Raw genomic sequence first — 17,455 nt, 5'->3', positions numbered from 1 at the left:
TTTACTTAAGAGAGGTGTAAATAAAACTTGTGGTGTTTGTTGAAGAGAAGGCTTTGCTCAGTTGTGTTTCAGCTGATTGAGGGAGGGAAAGTTCTTCATCCTCAGACGCTCCACTTCTGCACTGAGGAAGGCCAGTTCCTCTCCCTGTGCTCTGGCAATGTCCTTCAGATTCCTCCTCTTAAGGATTTCCTGGTAGCGCTCCTCTGTTTTAGCTACCTGGTTTTCCTCTGATGCTAAACAGCAAAAAAGCCATATTGTCAGTCAAAAAAAACGCCCTTTGCTGTGTTGCATTGGAATTAAAATGACAGTTTTATTACCTGCTGCTTGATATATGTGCCTCATCTCTGCCACAGTCACCTGCATATCATGTATCTGTTGGTCTAAAACAGCATTCTTCTCTGCTTTCATCGCTGCCTGCCTACTAAGCTGTTTAATCTTTTTTTTGCGTATCTCCAAGTCCTTTAAGTGAGTCTGAAATTGGAGAATAATATGCATATTAACCAAAAATACACAATACAGGGCTGACTGATGAGATCGCATCAGTGCTTCTCTGTTACCTTTTCCTGGAAAGCTATAGTTTTCTTCAAAGTGGAAACTTGCTTCGACACTCGACTATCACGATCTGTCTTGTTGAGATACTGGAAAGAAGAAAAAAGTTAATTTGTATGAAGTGACAACCGATAAAACATATTAACAATGTTTTTTGCTGTTCTTGATTACAGATTCTAGTAGCAAGGATTAAAGCAAGACTAGATTTGTGAGCCTGAAACGTTGTCCATGAGAAAATATGTAAAATGAATTGAATTAAGACTGAAATAAATTTAAAACTGCTCAATCCCTGAAATTAGGCATGGTGCCTGAGAACTTTAACCCCTGCAGTAGTGGTAAAATAATTCATCGTAAAATATACCGGATGACTCAGGATGGACTTGTTTATATTTAAACTTTTCTCCCTCAAAGTTTCGGGGGCCTAAACAATGACAGGAAGCAGTATGCCACACCTATAGCAGAGCTACCTGAGTCTTTTCCAAAGGAAACTGGCACTCGTGCCTGGAAACGTGTTTGTGCCATGCACGCCGACTTGTTGAAAATAAAATGATGAATGACTCATTTAATCTTCATGTACTGTTTTGTTATTTAACCACCAACTCCCTGTATTTTTCTTTTCATACCACTGACTCACCAGATTTATTTTTGTGATATAATCTGTCTGAAAGGGGTTAATGGAATGAAACCAGAGGCAAAGTATCTTCCTGTCATATTTTGTAGCCTGTATTTGATTAAACCGCCTGTTCACGCCTTACATTTACATTTGCTGCCAAAAGATGCAGAGTAGCTTCTTTGTTTTCCCAGAATTTTAAATCTTTGCATAATCATGGCTGAGATGTTAAAAAGCTATACAAAAAAAAAAGAAGTAGAATATGTGTGTGTATAGTTGTTAAGAAGTCGCCACTTATTGGATAACAGTTTAAAAAAAATTCAAAATAAGGGTTGGGTTCTTGCATGAACAGGTTGTGATCATCCATCTGCACTCAATTGGAGCAATTATCTGCTTGCACAATATCCGACACTGCCAAAACCAAAATACCTGCCCTGAAATCGCTGATTGTGGTTAGATCAGAAATGCTAACAAGCTTAACTTTTTAACCCCAAGAGCAAAGGTTTCATTGCCACTTCAAGCAGATGCTAAACTTTAAAAACGTGACGTATGGCATGTAAAAAATGTCAGAATTACATGCAGGGTAACATCTTTCCACTATCCAGCAGTCGTTATTACAGTGCAGGCTGTTATTTAGAGCTCATCTCCTCTTTATGGGCAAGTCAGTATCTGATAGAGGCTAAAAGACATTCAGGTCCATGAGAAAGGCAAATATTTTGGTGTTTTAGGATCGTAATTACCACACTTACCTCCTTCTGGTCTTCAGAGAGTCGTAACATCTGGATGTCTCTAGCCTTTGTTTTGAGGTCCTCTATCTGCATCCTCTTCATCTTGTTTTCCCACTCCAGCTGGATGATGCCCTTACGTAAGTCTTTCGTCTCCACCATAGCGGCTATCTTTTGCTCTCCAAGTGCCTGATCATACAAATAATCACTTTACACATTTTTCCATTCTCAGTGTGTTTGACCACTACTTAAATGTGACAGATTTTGTCACCTTTGGCCAAGCAGAAAATGATCTTTTATTGTATTTACATTGTAATGAATAATTAAATACTCTCTTTTCATAAACTCTGAACTCTTTTCCAGAGTTTATGTATGTTGTTGCCATAAGAATCTGTGTGTGTCTGATGGTATAGACTGACCCTGATTGAGCTGTTGAGGTCTTCCACCACAGACCTGTCAAGAAGTACACAGTCACTGAAGTCAGGAGTAAAGTCTGTGGTAGACATCTCCACCTGGCCCTGTTTGAGTAGGACCTGGATCATGATATCCATCAGGAAACGGTGCTTTTCCTTATGCAGACTAGAAGGGAGCAGAACAAAAATCATTGGGTGATCATACTTCCTTAGAGATATAAATTTAAGAGTTGCAGTTATTAAAGGATGCCTGCAGTATTTTATGGGAGTAGGGAAGAATACAAAAGTTGTATGTATACGATTATAATTGTTTATAATCAGGATAAATGTCAAACCTTTCAAGTTCGTCAGTGAGATTTTTGATTTCCTGTTGAGCAGTCTTGTCCTCATTTCTCCTCTTTTGTAGGAACGCCTGCATCTCAGCAAGAGCCAAAGCTTTTACTCTTACCTGCACAGGATATGTGTAACAGTGAATGGACAACTACAGCTCAACATTCAGAGGAGAATACACACAAAATACATATTTGGTAACATTTTTTAAAAATCTGTTTCTCAGACTGAGAATAACAGCAGTGGTGTATTTTAAAATAGTGATAGGCACAGACTATCAAATGTGTGTGCATGCTTATTCCATATTTGTACTGGGACATGCCTCTATGTGTGTTTTGGTGGTCTAGTGCTATGAAGTTGGGGCTGGCCATGTTCTTCTGTTTTTACAATTTTTACCCGTCAATGTCCTCATATTACCTTTTGCTCACTCTCTACTTTTGTTCTGCGTACAAGACAAAACCTCTCCCAGATTGACGGATTCAAGCCCTCTGGCATATTCTCCTGAGCATCCAGCTCATGCATGGCCATCAGCATTTTTCCAAGCCCATTGGATGCCAGAGAACCACACAGACTCTGGTCTTTAAAGGGGTTTTGGTTGTTGTCGGTCTGGGTCCTCATCTTTTGAACCCTGAGGCATAAAAGACCCTGATAATGGTGCAGCTCTGCCTGCAGCAACTGCTAAATAATTTACAACTTTTATTTGTATAATATGCAGTTTTATACATTTAAAATATAACAAACCTGGGTCTACGCTTGAACAGTTTATACAGGTGATCAACGACATGTCTTGGTATATCAAAGAACTCCTTCCTGAACTCTTTGTCAAGAACCTTGGGAGACATGAAGTACAGATTATATTGTGGGCTCAGATACTGTATGTACTGCCAGAATTATTTCAATATTTTAACCAGGAAACTTACTTTGTCCTCAGCTAAAAGGCTGTCATAGGTCTCGTGAAACAATTCTACTTCCCTTTCATGTTTCTTCACTTCTTCCTCAAGTTCATCCTGTAAGAGAAATACATGTTGATAAGATCAGAGTAGGATGTACGGGAAATAGTGACTGGCAGTCTTGAAGCCAAAGAAATTAGCATGCTGTACATGTTAGCTCTTGTAAAACAAGCCTGAGCAATGCGAAGATGTTACAATAGAATTTGGAAAAACATCAGTGCTATTCACCCTGGTATTTCACATATAACAGAATCTGAAACTGACAGTCATAAATTCATCCATCATTTCTGTAGAAGAGTACTCTGACCTTGTATGCCAACGTTTTTTCAAGTCTGAGCTTGAGCTCCAGCTCTCGATTTCTCATCACCTCTTCCATGTGGATTGAATAAACAAGAAAAGTAACTTTGAGCTCTTCCTGTAAGATATGTTAAAAAAAAAACGTGTGACGTTCACAAGATATCAAATCTGTGTGTATGTGTGTGTCTTTCTATCTTTGAGAGAACCAATTTCAGTTGAAAACCAGCGTGCTGAAAACATTTCTATGTTTTAAGGACATTATGATCGGTCCTCACAACATAAAGAGGCAATTTGAGTGTTAACACTTGGTTTTAAAATTAAGGTTAAAATTGGGTTTAGGTTCAGCTTAGGATAAATTTGGATTTACCCATTTAATTGTGAAGGCTAAAGTTAGGGTTATGGACCAGGGTAATAATTATGTCAATGAGTCATCACAAGGATATAAAGACAAACGTGTGTGTGCTGGCTCACCTGATATATCGCCATTTCACACTTAATTTTCTTCTCAAACAGCTTTTTCAAGGTTTCATCAAACCTTTCAGTAGCATCCTTGGTAGATGCCTGGAGTTTTTTCATTTCAGTTTCCAGTGACTGAAATTACAGTGTCCACAGATTATTTATATTGATCACTGATCAGCAGACCCACAAGGAACCTGCTCCTGCAGAATTCCGATGACAAAAATTTTCCAACAATAAAAATATCGCTTGTAAAACTCAAAATGTGACCAGGTGAAATTAGAATTCCCCACTTTTAGTCCTGTGTCTGTGTTAATTGCTTATTTATCTCTTATTATAAGCCAAATATGTCATAAAATCAGTATTCTTACGTCTTTTCCTGTAAAATATTCTGAAATACTTGCTGATAAACTTATAGGCATTTACAAAGGTTCACCCAATCAAATGTGACTTTGTGTAAGTAGCCAACCACACTGGACATATAAAACCACACGTCAAGATTGTGAGTCATAGTAGCTAACAGAGCAATATGAACAAAGACAGGAATAGAGATGTGTTTGATATCACTAAGCAAAAACTTTGTTTTCATGTCCATAACAACGTGGCTGAGCTAATTCACTGAAAACAATCGTTCTTATCTATCTGAATATTGTCTATCACATTACAAGCAAAAAACTGAAAAATCTAAAAAAGTCAACAAATTCCGTTTGGGTCTGCTGATCAGATGTAAATTATATTTCTCATTATAGCAAATCACAAATCACAGGTGTGCATGCATTGTGACTGTAATACCTTTTTGTATTTCTCCTTCTCTGCACTCAGCTCTTTGCTTTTCTTTTCATACTCTTTGTAGACTTTTTTCTCCTCTTCACTCCACTGAACGTCAGGTTTCGTCAAAACAAACTCAGGCGGAGGCATTTCCTGTGGAGTAAATTCAATAGAAACTATGTGCTCTTCATGATGATTTGTCTAATTAAACTGGCACTGCCTAAAAAAAAGAATTCAAGTTTTTTTTTAAAATAACTAAGACATCATTTGGCTAAATGAAGATAATTAACACTTTGTGTGCACATGAAGTAGTCAATTTTGGATGCTGTGAGATGTGTAATGTTTTGGGTACAAAATGAAAAATGACAGCAGGAGGAAGGGAACAGTTTTCTTTCCCAGACATTTCAAAAATCCTTTTGTATAGAATGTATTAAAACTCTAAACTCTAACCAAACTAAAATGTACATTTGCAGTTTCTGATTGAAGCCAACCTGGGATTGACCACTTTCCTGACATCTGTTTTCATCAGCCTAGCTTCAACATTTAAATGGATGTAGTTATCTTTGTGAAATAGGTTTGTGTCATTTTAATTAAAGGATAAAGTGCTGTCTGCAATATGTGTGTAAAAATGAATACTTTCAAGTGTCCGTAAATTATTTTAATTGATAAGCAGAGTAAATTTTACTGTAAAAAAGACTATTGTCTATTGTCAATCTACAGTATTTAACCTTAACAAGCTTTGACTTGTAGCTTTAAACCTGCAGTGGGGTGCCTTTACATATAAATGTATGTCTGTTACTTTCAAGCTCTTGCTAAACATGTTCACACAATGCTGATTAAACCTATCACTGCCAGATAAATCTCTCTGTATTTCAAAGTATACAGAGTTTTTTAATCCCATTCCGGGCAGGCAATCCCCGCTTTGGCAGTTTGAATGCTTACCCAGAGGCTTCCAATTAGCTCCCTGCTAACCTGAATGGGGATAAAATAATGTAATCGTGTGGCTCTACTAGACTTTTCAAGCGTTAATAGACCAAATGGATCAAATTCTCATAATGAAATAAGTGACTTCACTGGGGTTTTTGTGATGCTCAAAACATTTAGCCACCATTTTACAGATGCAACAGTAAGTCGAAGTAGGCTATGGCAGAGCCTGTGACATTAAGCACTTTTTGACAGTGTTTTTATAATTACTCTCACTGCCAAAAGGGGGAGACCAAAATTTTCACTTTAACGAGAATTTTACTATTTTGACCCACCGTTTTTAAGAAGTCCTCTTTTTTCACTTCAAGCACTCCATCCATCATGTCACCAAGAGCCCTTTCTCTGACATTATCAGCCTGAAATAAAAAGAAAGAGAGAGCTGCACTACTTATTTATATTATAATTTGTACCACAACTATAAACTGTATATCACTAAGACAAAAGACATTAATTTAATTGACAGCATTTCTAATTAGCAAAGGACCATTGCATTTATTTTTGCTGTTGTGAGTAATTATCAAAGACATAGGGATTGCACATGGAAGAATTTGATAACACTGGCAAGCTGTTTAAAAACAAAAACACATTTCTTATGGCAGAATACCTTGGCAGCCAAACGTCTTTGCTCTTCCAACTTCTTTACCTCCTCCTCCTTTTTTTGTTCTGGAGTGAGGTACTTTTCTGCTTTTATCTGAAGTGGGACAAAGGCACATACAGTGTCTCACTGGTGTTTCATTGGTTATTTGCGAAAAACTAATTCCTATCATGACATCCACATAATGTTTGACATGTTAAAAATAACCCAAACAACCACTTAGTACAAATTGTAAGCTGTTTGTTGCTTTGTTTGAACTCTACATGATCTTTATGTTTAGATGTTTCATGAGGCAGTCATTAACCTCTGAGTCATCCACAGTGAACAGCCTCTCAGGCCACTCGCTATCATCCAGGCTGGGCTCCCACAGCATCTCGTTTATTTCCAGCTCTACCATGATCTCCCTGATTTGCCTGTTCCTCTCTCTCATACGGCTGAGCTCCTGCACCTTTTGCCTGTGCACAGCTTCAAATTCAGCATTGAAAGTGGTCTTGACTCGATAAATCATGTCCTGCATTTGGAGTTAAAAGAGAAAACAAAATATTATTTATGACCACAAAAGTGATTTATACAAACTGCCTTACAATTTGTATAAATCACTTTTCAAAACACATTTTTCAATCACTCCTTTTCTATATTTTATTCATTTTTTGCTATGGTGGTGCTATATAATACAAAGATATAATTATCACCGCTTTTACATTATACTGTTGATGAGATTCATATTTTTTTTGTTCAGGTTCCCACCTGTAGCAGAATTATCTGGTTGACCTTCTGTTCTGTGGTTTGCAGGCTGAACTGATTGTAGAGGTAGGGATTTGAACATCCTAACTGAGCAGAGTAACTACCCGTTACAGCGTCGCTCTCTGCCTCATGACCTCCCTCCCCTGGCTCTTGCTCCTTCACGCTGGTTGTGTTGGAATTTTTCTCTGGGCTGATCTGCTGCAGCTGAAAGGTGTGGACAAATACTTTGAATGTGTGGGCTAAAAATTAACATTTAAGATTGAATCTGTGGCCATGAGATTATAAACTTTATCCTGAGAATTTTGAAGTGAACCATCTTAACAACTCTCACACAGCCATAAATCCAGATGCATTTCAACACTAGTGGACTGGCACATAGTCAAGCACTTTAAAAAGTTACAACAGTGAAAGGTCAACGTAGGACTGTGATTCAAAGCATCAAATTATTTTCCAGCTGTAATCTTGTGTTGACTTGAGTGGTTTTCCTCATAAAATGTATTTTCAGGGAGTAAAAACCAAAATGCAGAACATGTTGCAGTGTCGCAGCTTTTAGAAAATGTAGAATGTAGATTTGTTGTTGGTCATGTCTTTACATGCTGCCTTTCTGTTACATGTTAGAAACTGTAAACATATAGTCTGATTCATTCCAACTCATTAACTGTGCTTCACTTTGCAGTGTAGTCAAAAATCAAAACCACAGACTGTTGAAACCCGTGAATCAGTTTTACTAACGCTGGAGGCAGCCTTTTCCAACGTTCTCATATTCTCAACCCTGTGCAGGTCCTCCAACTCTTTTTCAGATCTCTCTTTCAAAGGGTAGTTCTTCACCTCGTGTTCAGAGTGAAAGGCCTGAGACAGACAGCGAGAAATCATTTGGAAAAGAAATATTTATAACATGCTCTTAAAATTCTAATGATAATGCAGAAATGTTACAGTACACCACCAAACTGAGACATCTTACCTTAACAGCTCTGCCTTTGACTTTCATAGAATACCAGCATTCTCTCTTTAGGACGTCACGGAGGTAACATTTCTCTACAATTTCCAATTCGATTTCATTTCTCACCTACAATCAAGGATCACAACGATAATGACCTCAAATCAAACAAACAAAAAGACCCATTGCATTCATTTTTGTAAGCATGCATTACCCTGGTAACTTCCTGCTGCATTATGACATCCAGCCTTTTCTGCTCCTCAACATCCAGGTTGAACTCCTGTAGTTCTAGACGCTCCATTTCTGGGGCTTTCTCATTTTCACGGATCATCTCCTGGATCTGACAGTACACAGTTTAGTCCTCATGTTGTTTGTTAGACAAACCATAAATGTTTTAAAACCTTTCTGCAACTTGTTTTGTATTTGTGTTACTCTTTATATTGTAACTTAGCTAGTGTTATCTTAAAGCATACAGTGTGCTAGAAATATGAAAAACTGTAAATCAAACATTATATAAAACAGTTGCAAAATGTATTTTAAAATGGATCAGTGATGCTTTGATATACCATTGGATGACTGCTGTTTCAGTGCCAAAGTTGTTCATTTTCACATAGTTAAGGCATGACTTTGTAGTTCGTTTTTAATTATTTATGTATTTACTACCAGAATTCAACATAACGTTATATCTAAAATCTTTGAATTGCATTGACTGTGTTTGACTGTTTTTGTTTGTTTTCTCTTTAGTTTCTTGTGTGTGTGTGTGTGTGTGTGTGTGTGTGTGTGTGTGTGTGTGTGTGTGTGTGTGTGTGTGTGTGTGTGTGTGTGTGTGTGTGTGTGTGTGTGTGTGTGTGTGTTGCCCTGACTTGTGAGCTGATGCTTATAATTACAGAGATAAGTCTTGATTAGAATACATTCACGCAGTGTGCAATGTGTTTATGGTACATGCATAGATGCACGGTGGGATGTTGTTTTGTCAGCAAGTTTTATGTTTGTTATGATACTGTTATTGCTCAAGAACCTCTAAAAATATTTTGAGCTCATGGTAAGTATCTTTGTAGGTTACAATTTTTTAAAATTGAAAAAGAAAAAAACACTTACAATGTCACGCATCTCTTTCATTCTTTTCCTCAAGTTTTTCTTTGTCTCAGAATATTTCTCGTTGTCTTCTTCTACAACCTGTTCAATATGTACAGATTGAAAACCAAGTGAGATTTCAACTGAACTTCAATAAATTATTAAAGCAGTTAAATAATTAAACTGTGTACACAAAATATTAACTTCACGACATGTTTTTTAGCCACTGTGACTAAAATAACAGAAATTACAGACCCTAAATCTGGTAAATATGATAAATTGTATAACAGGGCAAAATGTTACAACACTTTACCACACAACATGTTATAGCTAAATACAAGCTCAATACAAACAGAGGCCCTCACAAAATGTGAGTCAGCTGATAAAGCATGTTGGAGCACAAAAAGCTGGCTAGATAGCAGGTCTGCCTGCATGTTTCCCATGTGTGATTGTCAATGAGGTGTAAAACCCACAATCCAAAGACTGACACACCTTCAAAATCAATTTTGTTGTTATCAAGAAGCTTTATCAGGTGACAAATACTACATTTTTTTTTATGAATGCTTGTCACCATTATTGCAATTTAGCACGTGCTAATAGGTTGACTGTTTCACATTATAACAAGTCACAATAAGTCAAACTGCTGCGCAGTGAAACGGTGTGAGAAACACAGCTGATATAGCACACAGGTGCAAAGGGCACATACGTAATCTTCCACCTGCAATGTGTCGGAGACAGACCTAACTAAACATGGTTAATATTATCCAAATCATTTGTCACCACCATTATAGTATATTAGTCACTGACCGCCTCTTGTCTGTATTCCAGCCAGGTGGGGTGTGAAGATGGAGCAGACAGCAGACTGTTATAACTCTCATCCTGCTCTGTCACATCCACAGTCGCTGTTCTAACACTGACCTTCAAAGTGTTAACATAAGAAATATCAACATATATAGATAAATAAAATTTGTTTTGTTTTGATGTAATACTAAAATAAGTTAATGCTCAAATTAGTAGTTAGTAACGTAAAAGGAAATAAATAACATACAGTGCATCTATCAAACCAGATTTATATCACAATACCCTAATTAAAAACACAAAATGTTGATTGATGTTTGATTGGTGAAAAAGTTCAGAAAGTAGTTCTTAAAAGCTATTTACATTTGCCATTTTATTCCCTTAAATATACTGGGATGCCTCACCCTTCACACAGTATCATTATTATGAGTCTCACATACAAACATACTTTCATGCACAGCTACCAATTTTAGGCACATCTAGCTAAAAGTCCTGCAATAAATCTCACCCTGTTGTAGGTTATAAACATAAAGTGAGGAATGCTGAGATAATCTTAAAGGTGTTGATTCAACTTTATGATTGTTTTGCAATTTCTAGTTTGTGGTGCTATTGAATTGTATAATGCTGTAGTGAGAAATGTTTCTAATACTTTTTCCAAAAAACAGAAAAGCTGCACACTCAACTCTCAAAAAAGCAGCACAACAGTAGCAGTTAGTACACTTTTATATGGTAGTAATTTACTGCTAAAACAGAACTGAATAGAACATTGTTTACCTCACTTTCTTCTGTTTTTTCAGAGCCAGCAGGAGACTCTTTTCCCCACTCTGGCAAGTTAATAAGGACTGCGTTCTCTTTAATGATTATGTTCCTCAAGAAATAATTCATAGACTGGCTGTACTGAGTGGCGCTGTTCATCTCACCAGCGTCCAAACCTTTAATTCTGTATGGAGCCATGGAAAAAAGACACGAAACACAGAATATGACAGTAGGCATATGAATGTCTTAAAGAGGTCTGATAATAACCAGTTGATCCAAAAATGCACATTATCTTTTAAAGCAAGCATTGCTGTGCTTCGCTATATCAAACTGGGAATGACACTACTGCTGAGAGCAACAGTTCCCTCTACTGTTCACAGCTGTGCAGGATGTAAACATGACATGACAGACTGTTCACTGCTTTACCTGAGACTAGCGCACACAAGAGAGCCATCATTAAAGCCAGCAGTGAGGAGGGTCTGGCTGTCTGCAGAGAAGGACACACTCCGGACTCCACAGAGGCGGTAGGAATGACACTGTAGCTCGATGTACTGCTCCTGCAGGTGCAGCAACAGCATCGTAATACACACCACAAACAATAACAAGATTGTAACACTTACAAACAAACCAGAAGATGAAGAATTAAGATATAACATCAAATAAGCTCGTACCATGGAGGTGGTTTCTCGGATATGCAGTAGGCCATCGTGGCCCACAGAGGCCAGCCATAACTGGTGAGGAGAAAGCACAAGAGAGGCAGGGCCCAGAGGATGACCCTTCACTTCCTGCTCTGGTTGCAGCTGGACCACCTGATGACTGGAGATGCTGTCTGTGTCCTAAGAGGATGAAGCAGGGAGTGGGTGTTACTACACAGATTAGGAACACATACCTGAAAACACATTTCATTTAAATTTGGAACAAATATGCAATGCAAAAAAACACCAATGATGCTTTGCAGTAATTTCCCTGTATGTATATTTCAGGTGGATGAATACAGGGAATAAAGGTCATGGGAATCTGTCACATTAGACACTAACAAACCTGTGGAAGCTGAAATCGCTGAAGAGTTTTCCTCCTTTGGCAATAAGTGAAGACCTCACTGACTCCCAGAATGCAGAATTTAAGTGGATGAGGCACTTCGTATAGGGACACTTTTAGGATATGATTAGACAGACAACCATGTCTGTCTACACAATCCAAACCTGCAAGTCAGTAGAGGCACATCATAAAGGTAGTAGGACTTGAATAAGTGAGTGATTATAAACAGACCATCTATAGTGACAGCTTTAAGGGGTCTGCTAAACATGCATCTTCACATTACAATAGTAATGAGAGATTCTAAAATAGTTGATTTTGGCACTTTTGTTTGAAGAGTAAAAGTGCTTTATCAGCATGAGCAGACATACAAATCACACAATGCAGTCTCTTTTTTTTGTCTCAACTTGCAACTGTGACCACACCCTTGACTTAATGTTTGCACTGCACAGGCTTCTGCATAAGCAAAGCATGCAATTTTGTAAACCTCTTAGTCATTTTTCTTTCTTCTTACCAATGTTACTGACTACATGTCTAAACATTTGGATAAAATGTCCTATTTAACACTTTCAATGCGTTTTCTTGTCTCTGGATATAGTTGCCACTTTAGAAACTAAACTGAAGTCCACTGTCAGGCTTTCACTGCCACTCTATTATTTAGGGCTCACAGATTCATTAACCTTATACAACCATAAAGTTAAAGAGACTACAATATATGCCATTTCTACCAACCAGCAGAACATTTGAATTTGGTTTTTATATCAATAATCACCTTGTAAACTCCTCTAAATATCAATTTTTGAGTGTGTCTCAATGACCTAATCTGCTCCATCAGTGCTTTACCTGTAAGGTTCCTTACAGGCAGAGTGAGCAGGATGAGCAGGCTGCCATCGTGATTTTTGCTCTCATGTCCAGGGCACAGTGCAAGAACTTTCACCTGTTTAAGGTCCCTGATGCACTGAGTGGAGAGGGACAAAACTGGCCCAGGAACGACTGGAAGAGAAAAACAAATGACACAAGAATGCAGGTGAGCTTGACCTTTCTCTTTCTTTAAATATTTACACATTAATTGTGCCACAGCACTGGGTATCTACCTGTGTATCCAATGACTGAAAATTTCTTTGATGGTTTTGCATCAAGTACATAGATATGTGAGTCTAAGGCACCGGTGAATAGATAGTGTCCCTCTTGATCAAAACTGTAAAAGCACAAACACACAGTCCACATATATATTTACATTTTAATTATTTTTTCTGACAAGAACTGGGAGAGATAATTCCCTCTACTTCATAAAGGTATTATGAAATACTTTGTCACATTAATCCTGTCAAAGTCTATAAGTCTATAATATTGGTGGAGGATACTTGCACTAGGTGATCCACAGGCCTGTGATAGAGAAGAACCTGGTGTACCAGGCGCGGCTGTTGCTCCATGTTCAGGTCAATGAACAGGACATTTCCTGTTGCTGTTCCTACAGCTGCATATTGTGCAATGGGACAGCAGGCCAGACATGTCACCTACACAGACACAGATGAAAAGTTTTCTTGATTCATTTAAGCTTAAGTCCTTTTCACATGCTTAGGGACCACGTGTATTAATGTGGCCGTACTGATGTGTTATGTATATTTATATGTTTTGACTCTGACCTCAGCTTGAAGTGACAAGGAACTGAGGCAAAAGCCATCTGCTGACCACAGCTGCAGCTCCCCAGAGTCCCTCACTGACTGCAACCAGCAGTACAAACACAAACATCATTGTCACTTAAATTGACCTTAATTTCACAGGCCAACACAAGACACTGATTATTGAGCAACACTATTTTACCACACAAATGTTCTTCTCATATTGCAACAAAGCAGCTGCCACAAAGTTGCCACTGAGGACATCCAGGACCTTCACAATCTTTTCTGACCGGGTTGGGTTCAACATGTAGATTTGCCCCTAAAGAATAAGCAGTCGGTTATACTTTTTTATATATATATATTTTCTCTGTAATATATGGTATTATTTGATGGAATATCATGTGTCCTTATGTAAACTAAGTCACACTATGGCACTTTTAAGTACTCACCATGTTGGAGGACAAAAGTAATGTTTCATAATCAGGGGAGTACATAACAGTAGTGACAGGTCCCTCTAATTGCCATGTTTGTGTGATGCTAATCTGAGCCCCTTTTATTTGTAAGCAGTGCACCACATTCTCCTGTAAGACATAAGCATTTTAAAGTACTTTTAAATTGGTGCGAATACAATTTTCTTACTGAAAACTGCAAATTAGATCACTGATAAACAGAAACTTGAGATATAGGAACCAGCAGACAGTAATAAACGTACGGGATCATACCTTTCCTACAGCGATCAAACCATTTCTGTTCAGAGCTAAAGCTTGAAAGTTGCTCTGCTTGAGTTCAGGAGTGGCATCAGCAGCTGAACAAGAAGTAAACACAAATTAGTTCTCAAATGTTCAGCAATATTTATCTGAAAGAGTGATAAAACTCCTACAGATTTTCTTTTACATATATACCACATCCCAGTGTTTACTTGTGGGGTTGAAGAGGACGGAGATGGAGAGCCTCTCTGGGTCAACAAGCAGCAGAAAGCCTTCCTCACATCCCACATAAAGCTCTGATGTGGCAGTCCAGCAGATGGCAGTAGGAGTTAGTCTGGCTTTGGTGCAGAGTTTAGTCTGTGTAAACACGTGGAGTTGAGTAACAGTTTACAGGTTGTCTTGAAAACCTAATTGTTTTCCCACAAATGGATTCATAGATCTGTTACAGATATATCACCAAAAAACACATTAAAAGATGGAGGTGTGTTTATTTTCTAAAGTATTAGTGCATAGGTGACAGTGGGACAATACCACAATGCTTTCTGCCTTGTCTCCCCTGAGTCCTATGATGGCTGATGGGGGCATCTCTGGACCAAAATAGCTGAATTGCTCGCTGGCTGTATGAGAGGTGGGCCACAATTTCTCAACCAAGGAACCATCAGTTGCTGGAAGGTCTATCACACTGTAATGCACAGAATACGGTTTGAATCATATACATTTTAGACATACCAGTTTTTGATTATGAACACTTTCTGTTAGTAAATACAGATTAACGTAATTCTAATGCCACCGTTTTAGTATCAACAGTCCACATGTGTTTTTCAGTCCCTGTTTCACCTGCTCCCAACTGAACATAAAGACAAAATACTAGTGATGCAGTTTAATGTACATGTTGAACAAGATAATTGCAAAGAAAATGTTATGTCTACATATTAAGCTGGATTTCAACTACATGCTTGTACAGCTGGGTCTGATTCACCTTGGTTTTAGGAGGTGAAAGCTGGCACTCTTCTCAATGTTCCACACAGTGAGCAATGAAGTGCCCAAAGCACAAAGCTGGAGCCAATTCAGAGGGTTGAACACCAGTGAAATAACCTCTCGCCCAGCTTGGGGTTGTGTACAGAGTAGCTCAGCATTTTCCCAGTTCCTGCATAAAACAAGTCACAATCACAGTAACAAAGCTGCTCAGCACACATAAACATATCTGAGAATATGTAACACAATATAAGGAAATGTGTTTCTTTCAATGGCTTACCACACTGTTATTGTGTAGTCTGGAAGAGAAGAACAGCAGCCCAAATAAGGACCACAATCGCTTAATGTCAGGGACGTGTAGTCCAGTTGTGCAGTCCCTAGAGATATATTAGTGGATAAGAGGATAACAAGATACATTTTAGAGTAAACTTACAGCAATATCCCACCTTAAATTGATTATTTTAACCCTTACATAGTGCTCAGGGTCAAATTTGACCAATTTTTACATTTGAGAGTGCTAAAACACCATAAAACACTTTTTTCGTGCAGCTGATACATTTTTTATATATGCAAATGTACAAGTTTGACATGTGTTTACTAAAAAAATTCAAAAATCAGCATTCAAACATAAAATGATGTCCTGGACCACAAAATATTGATTGTGAATGCTTTTTTCCTATAAGATTAATCAAACAGGATTAATCAAATATTTATTCATGACTGATGGGGAATTTATGAATGTGAATTGGTGTAGAAACTAGTTATGAGTGAGATTATGAACAGTGTGTAAGGGTTAACAGTTATATATGTTGGCATATGTTGGTTAACTAACTTTTTATATGAGCTGGAAGAAAATATTGCCTCACTCGGGTTACCTTTTAGCTCGTTTTTCAAGTGAAGCTCAGGGAAAATGTACACAAATATAGAAGGGGAAAGCTTTTGCTCAGAGAAAGCAAACATCCCACTGTGGGTATTTGCTGTTAAGGCACCGACACCTCTGCCAGGACTTTGAAGTACACTTTGCGTTTTTGTTTCCAGGTTCAAGAAACAGATGTGACTCCCACATGTGTAAAATACTGTTTTATCGTCGACAAACTCGATGTTCTTGTTTGTAAAGCCTTGAATCCACCTGGAGGGAGTAACGTAAAGGTTAACACAGCCAGATATTAACGCTAGCTTACTGCTTTGGGCACAGTGATAACAAATGGTACATAATAATGCATTATAAATTGTGCTTTAAGTAAAATAGAAAATAGGTTCAGTTACACCGACGACGTACCTTATTTCTAAACTTCCAATTTCATCCATTTTAAGATAAATATAGCTACCCACAACTACATTAAACTGTTTTATTAGCAGGCAGACGAACAGGCGAGTTGTTGTGTTTCCCTGGCAACCAAAAACTCCTAAAACCCGCCCCCCTCTTAATGTCATTGGTTGATCGTTCTGACTGAAAAAGAGATGCAGGAAATGATGTTATTCAGTTTGTAATGTAGCTATTATTATAATCCAAACTATTACGTAGTTTATATGATGTATAATAAAACTACTTTTTATATTGACTGATCCGTTCATTTTTATACATGTATGTTTATTAAAATGTGGTGATATCTATACATATAGAGCCCTAGAGGCAGCGCAGTTGTTCTGTCTATCTTGATCCCCCTTAGAAGAAATTCAAATTGACAGTAGGCCTACAGTGGGGAAAAAATAGCAGGGTGAAAGTGTACTAAAAATATAATCAACAATAAATAAGACAAACATAACATAAAATAAAATACTTTATACAGTAAACTGGAAATAAATAAATGGGCAATGTGTATAAAATCTGAATATATACATGTGCAATGTTACTGGGATTTACATAGTAAGGTAAAGTAGGTTAAGTAAATACACTCGTGCATACTGTTTTACAGAGTGAGTGGTGTATGGTTTGAGTCTTAATTCTAGTCCTAGCACTAGTCAGTGGACTAGGAGCTGTGGTGTTGTGCAGTCTGGTGGCTGGTGGCCTGAAAGAATAATAACAACAATAACGAATAATAATAATAATAATAATAATAATAATAATAATAATAATAATAATATAATAAGAAGAAGAAGAAGAAGAAGAAGAAGAAGAAGAAGAAGAAG

The 17,455-nt window shown here is 37.6% G+C and overlaps 1 protein-coding gene across 1 annotated transcript; it reads right to left on the bottom strand.

Moving 5' to 3' along the window:
• Positions 1 to 57: 57 nt before the first annotated feature.
• On the bottom strand, positions 58 to 16,633 carry cfap43 (cilia and flagella associated protein 43). The gene is made up of 39 exons (XM_062430433.1): positions 16,605 to 16,633; positions 16,201 to 16,454; positions 15,606 to 15,702; positions 15,330 to 15,497; positions 14,882 to 15,032; positions 14,563 to 14,707; positions 14,366 to 14,448; positions 14,093 to 14,224; positions 13,846 to 13,962; positions 13,668 to 13,745; positions 13,390 to 13,538; positions 13,116 to 13,219; positions 12,865 to 13,014; positions 12,393 to 12,411; positions 12,028 to 12,169; positions 11,658 to 11,822; positions 11,413 to 11,543; positions 11,005 to 11,170; positions 10,240 to 10,350; positions 9,457 to 9,534; positions 8,573 to 8,698; positions 8,383 to 8,487; positions 8,154 to 8,270; positions 7,425 to 7,625; positions 6,982 to 7,188; positions 6,687 to 6,773; positions 6,358 to 6,438; positions 5,123 to 5,251; positions 4,346 to 4,465; positions 3,885 to 3,992; positions 3,548 to 3,634; positions 3,369 to 3,457; positions 3,045 to 3,255; positions 2,633 to 2,745; positions 2,304 to 2,463; positions 1,909 to 2,073; positions 558 to 638; positions 318 to 471; positions 58 to 233 (listed from the first exon to the last, which is right to left on the bottom strand). Exons 1-39 carry the CDS (start codon positions 16,631 to 16,633, stop codon positions 58 to 60), a joined length of 4,986 nt encoding a protein of 1,661 aa, XP_062286417.1.
• Between the last annotated feature and the right edge of the window lie 822 nt (positions 16,634 to 17,455).

Source organism: Scomber scombrus, chromosome 12 (genome assembly GCF_963691925.1).
Source record: "Scomber scombrus chromosome 12, fScoSco1.1, whole genome shotgun sequence".
Taxonomy (NCBI): Eukaryota; Metazoa; Chordata; class Actinopteri; order Scombriformes; family Scombridae; genus Scomber; species Scomber scombrus.
The sequence above is the reverse complement of the archived record's forward strand: the minus strand, read 5'-3'. Positions and strand labels throughout refer to the sequence as shown.